Here is a 4,063-nt window from a genome sequence, read left to right on the forward strand (position 1 = left end):
ATCTGGGGAAAAGGAGAAAGGTACACTCAGGAAATGAGATCAAAGCTTGGGAGGACCCTTAGATCTCGACAATACATGTGCGCCATGCCAGATCGTTTGCACCTGTGGTTCGTCCAAAGATGTGAGTAAACGACTTTTTGATTGAAGAGCCTAGAAGAGGGAATATGAGGCTATTAGAGAATTACATTAGTCAGGAAGACATCCCACTTATCCAGTCCTTGGTCATAAACCAAACTTACCTTCGAGATGATTATTGTTGGATCTACACGAAGAATGGTATGTACGCTGTTAAACACTACAGGAAATGTGGATATTAATAGCATTAGATTATAGCGTTCATGACAGTTCTGCTATTGTATATCGACACTTGTTTTTTTTATAGCGTTTATCAATTTAAAATGCTATATTTGTTATTGCGGGAAAATAAAATTTTTTAGCCACGTTAATTTGCTAAGTGTAGACGCAATAACATTGCAGATCAAAAATTAAATGCTATCGTAAATGTAAATATCTTTAATTTTAATTAAAATATTTTAAGTTTACACAAAATAGTTTAGTTTTTATTTGTTTCTTTTTTTCTTTCTTCTCCACAGGAAGAAACCAGAGAAGTCTTCAGATTCAATCAGCTTGGCTTCCTCAAATTCTCAGATTTGATCTCTTGCCACCGTCGATTGAAGCTTCACCACCACACTCCTTTTGACACCATTGCTCTTTACCACCACCACCACCAGCTCGTCACCACCATCGCCATCTCTCTCTGATTAGGGTTCAGATTAGGGTTCCCAAGGTCGCTCCTGCTCCTCACACGGTTTCTGGGTTAGAGATGGCGGCATTGATGAAGCGGCGGAGGAGGCTTCGGCGCAGAAGAAACGTGTTTCTCTTCACAGACAAGCCGCCGTTACGGTTGAGGCTGCTAAGGATTACGCTCGGAGGTTTGAATCTGGTGTCAATGAGGTTAGCTTTCTTTACCAATTGCGTTGACTAGTGTTCGTTGTTGATTATATAAAGAATCGGTTTTGTTTGTTTCTTTGTACAGCTTTCCTCTCTATCTAACGATCAGGTTGGTGAGGAGTTGGCTCAGTCCGGCGTGAATGTAATGTGCAAAATGTGCTTTTCGGGAGAAAGCCAAGGAAGTGAGAGAGCAAGGAGGATGCTTTCTTGTAAAATCTGTGGCAAGAAGTACAATAAGAATTGTGTAAATCTTGGGCTCAACATATAGGTGCTTTCATTTGATTCGTTGCAGATTTGTTTCATTGGAGTTCATGGAGTTGTCACTCGTGCCGTGTTTGTGAGGTCAGTTGAGTTCGTTTCCTTCTGTTGCATTTGAATTTTTCTATGCACTGCCAATGTCTAGGAATGTTTGACTAGCTTACACAGAGCCGTCATATTCCTTAGGTCTGCCGTAGAACAGGAGATCCTAACAAGTTTGTGTTCTGCAAGAGGTGTGATGCCGCTTACCATTGTCAATCTCTTAACATATACATTTTTTTTTTCAGATTCCAAATGGATTGCTGCAAGATTGCAAGAGTCTGCAAAATCTTTCTCTGCATAACAATCCCATTTCAATGGATGAGTTTCGGCTGGTAAGGAGTTTTATTCTGCAACCTCAAAGAACAAGCTTGTGATTGTGTTGTTGTGTGTAACATAACAATGGTGTTAATGTATATAGATGGAAGGGCTGGACCTTGAAGACTGTCCTGAAAAAGAGCCTCTTGGTCATGGGTTCTATGCAGACTTTACTATGGCAACAAGGATAACAATACCAGATTTCATCACCGAGACTATCGGTTATATTTTGCAATGAGTTCATGTGTTTCATGTATTTGATTTTGTGTGTGTTTGAATCATTTTGGAATCTAAATTTTTTTTAACCCCTAATCCCTAAATATATTTTAACCCATAAACCCTAAATATAATCCTAAAATCTAAATTTTAAACTTTTAAACTTTATATAAAAATACAATTCAATATAAATATACTAATTCAAACCGGACCCATCTAGTACTCTAAATCTAATACCCTAAACCCTAAAATTCAAACTTAAATGATATTCTAAATACTAAATAAAATCTCTAAATAATTTTTTTCAGATTTTAAATCCAAAATTTAAACTTAAACTTTTAATCTAATTTTTTTAAAACTCCATTCAAAATATTAAATGTAAACCTTAAATCTCCATCAAATTCTATACCCTAAATCCTAAATCCTAACTTCAAACATAAACATATACCACTAAATATAAACTTCCAATATAAATTTTAAAAATTTAACAAACTTCAAATTTAAATCTTAATCACAAACTTTTATATACAACTCTAACTCTTACACTTTCAAAACTTTCAATCCCTAAATCATAATGAATTGATCTTTAATCTACACTTTATATCTAATACCCTATACCCCAAACTTAAACTCTACATACAAAATCATAAATCCAATCTTTACAAACTTATAATAGAAATTTTAAATTGAACTCTAAATATATTCTAAAATTCAAATCATATACTTAATCCTAAATCTTCACCCTAATTTCTAAACCACATATCTCATTTTAACATATATCATAAAACATCAAATCTTCATTTTTAATAAATTATAATTCTGTAAATAAATTAAAATTTAAAATACAAAATTTAGAATTCAAGTTTTCAATTATGATATCAAAGTATTTAAAGCTTAAATCATTTGTATAATAGCTATAAATAAATAAGAAGACAATTTGTATTGTTTTTTTAACCATTGATTGATTTGAATCAAAGGCTCAAAATCACTCTTGTATCTATCCCCGCACTTTCTTCCTATTGGTTTACTTGTTTATGACATGGATCACCATCTGCACCCTTGGATGATATTGAATCAACGCTTGAGATTAATTATTCTTCTTTTCTTTGTTTGTTAATTATCTTTTCTGATCTACGAGAGAAGAGAGAGAGAGAGAGAGATGGAGTTCGTAGATGATAAAGGAGAAGTCGCCACGGCCGGTCGTCACCACCACCACCACCATCGCTCGTTACCACCACCACCATCGCCATCTCTCCCATCCCCAATCGCTCGTTACCATCACCACCATCATCATCTCTCCCATCCCCAATCGCTCTTCACCACCACCATCGCTTCTCAGATCCGTCTTCACCACCGTCACGCTCGTCATAACCACCACTGTTCACTTCTCTGTCTCTCACTCTATGTCTCTGGTGGAGCATACAGGACCAAGAGGGATGACTCTGCCAAAACTATGTCCTAGCGTTTGCAAGGTATTGTTTTAGCTTGTCTGATTTGTTTTCATCATTCTGTTATTTTCATGTGTTTGTTTGCTACATGCTCGTAAGAGACTCAGCTTGATCTTTGAAAAGTCCTCTGCTTGTTTCAATTTTAGTTAGAGACCAATTGGTTCATTGAAAGACCAAGTTTACATATTTCTACTTCTTTCATCCAATGAAAGCTTATCAGTATTTTTTTTTTGTTCATGGTAAAGGTGGTGGTCGTGACTCATGAGCAAGAGCTGATGTTGTGCAGAGGAGATGTCTCGAACTCGTCTCCCTCTAGACTCACACGAATGTTGCAGTCTCTCACTGGAATTGCCAAGTGCAGCCTTTGAAGGTATTGTGACTGTAAAGACTGAGACTTTCTTCTTCTCAGAGTTTTGCTTATGTCTGCTGATTCATTGCCTTTGAAGGATTATACAGATAAAACATTGCTCTACGGCAGACTTGAAGACAATCATGCTTAAGTATGGGTGTTGAGATAAGTTATCTTGTTCGTTGATCTTGTACTGATTGGTTCCCGTCTTAAGCATAAGTGTATGTCCTCAAATCATTGTATTTAGCAACACTTGTTCTGTGTGCTTTTCAGATACTGGGGAAGCTTGAGAAGGTGGAAGAGACAGATGAACCTCAAGGAAGGTTGAAGTGAAACAACGAGCTTGAGGAAGGCGGCGGCTTAGGTTTAGTTTTTAGGTTAATGTGTTTTAATTAGTTTTTGTTTAATATGTACTTGTTTAGTTTTGTAAAATTGATTGTATTTGTAAACTGATTTTAATTAATAAATAAAATTTCATTTTTAA

General features: G+C 35.8%; 1 protein-coding gene across 5 annotated transcripts; it reads left to right on the top strand.

Annotated features, from left to right (window-relative positions):
• Positions 1-404: 404 nt before the first annotated feature.
• Positions 405-4,063, top strand: LOC106413732. Of its 5 annotated transcripts, none has more exons than XR_002661670.2 (7): positions 405-954; positions 1,037-1,293; positions 1,497-1,583; positions 1,670-3,254; positions 3,476-3,600; positions 3,687-3,730; positions 3,853-4,063. XR_002661670.2 is itself a non-coding variant. In XM_013854478.3 (3 exons), the coding sequence occupies exons 1-2, from the start codon at positions 2,955-2,957 to the stop codon at positions 3,596-3,598; spliced, it is 423 nt and encodes a 140-aa protein (XP_013709932.1). In that variant the 5' UTR covers positions 2,893-2,954; the 3' UTR covers positions 3,599-3,600; positions 3,687-4,063. The 5 variants fall into 5 exon arrangements, 2 of the variants coding, with proteins under 2 accessions (XP_013709932.1, XP_013709931.1); XR_001282646.3 differs by having other exon boundaries at positions 407-954; positions 3,677-3,730; XR_007325409.1 differs by lacking the exons at positions 1,497-1,583; positions 1,670-3,254; positions 3,476-3,600; positions 3,687-3,730; positions 3,853-4,063 and adding an exon at positions 1,396-1,447 and having other exon boundaries at positions 482-954.

Source organism: Brassica napus, chromosome C6 (genome assembly GCF_020379485.1).
Source record: "Brassica napus cultivar Da-Ae chromosome C6, Da-Ae, whole genome shotgun sequence".
Taxonomy (NCBI): Eukaryota; Viridiplantae; Streptophyta; class Magnoliopsida; order Brassicales; family Brassicaceae; genus Brassica; species Brassica napus.

Bases quoted from the DNA above. Each gene is read 5' to 3' on its own strand.
- LOC106413732 (XM_013854478.3), top strand. From the start codon at position 2,955: ATGATAAAGGAGAAGTCGCCACGGCCGGTCGTCACCACCACCACCACC. The intron at 3,255-3,475 runs GTATTGTTTTAG...TTCATGGTAAAG, and splicing joins TATGTCCTAGCGTTTGCAAG to GTGGTGGTCGTGACTCATGA.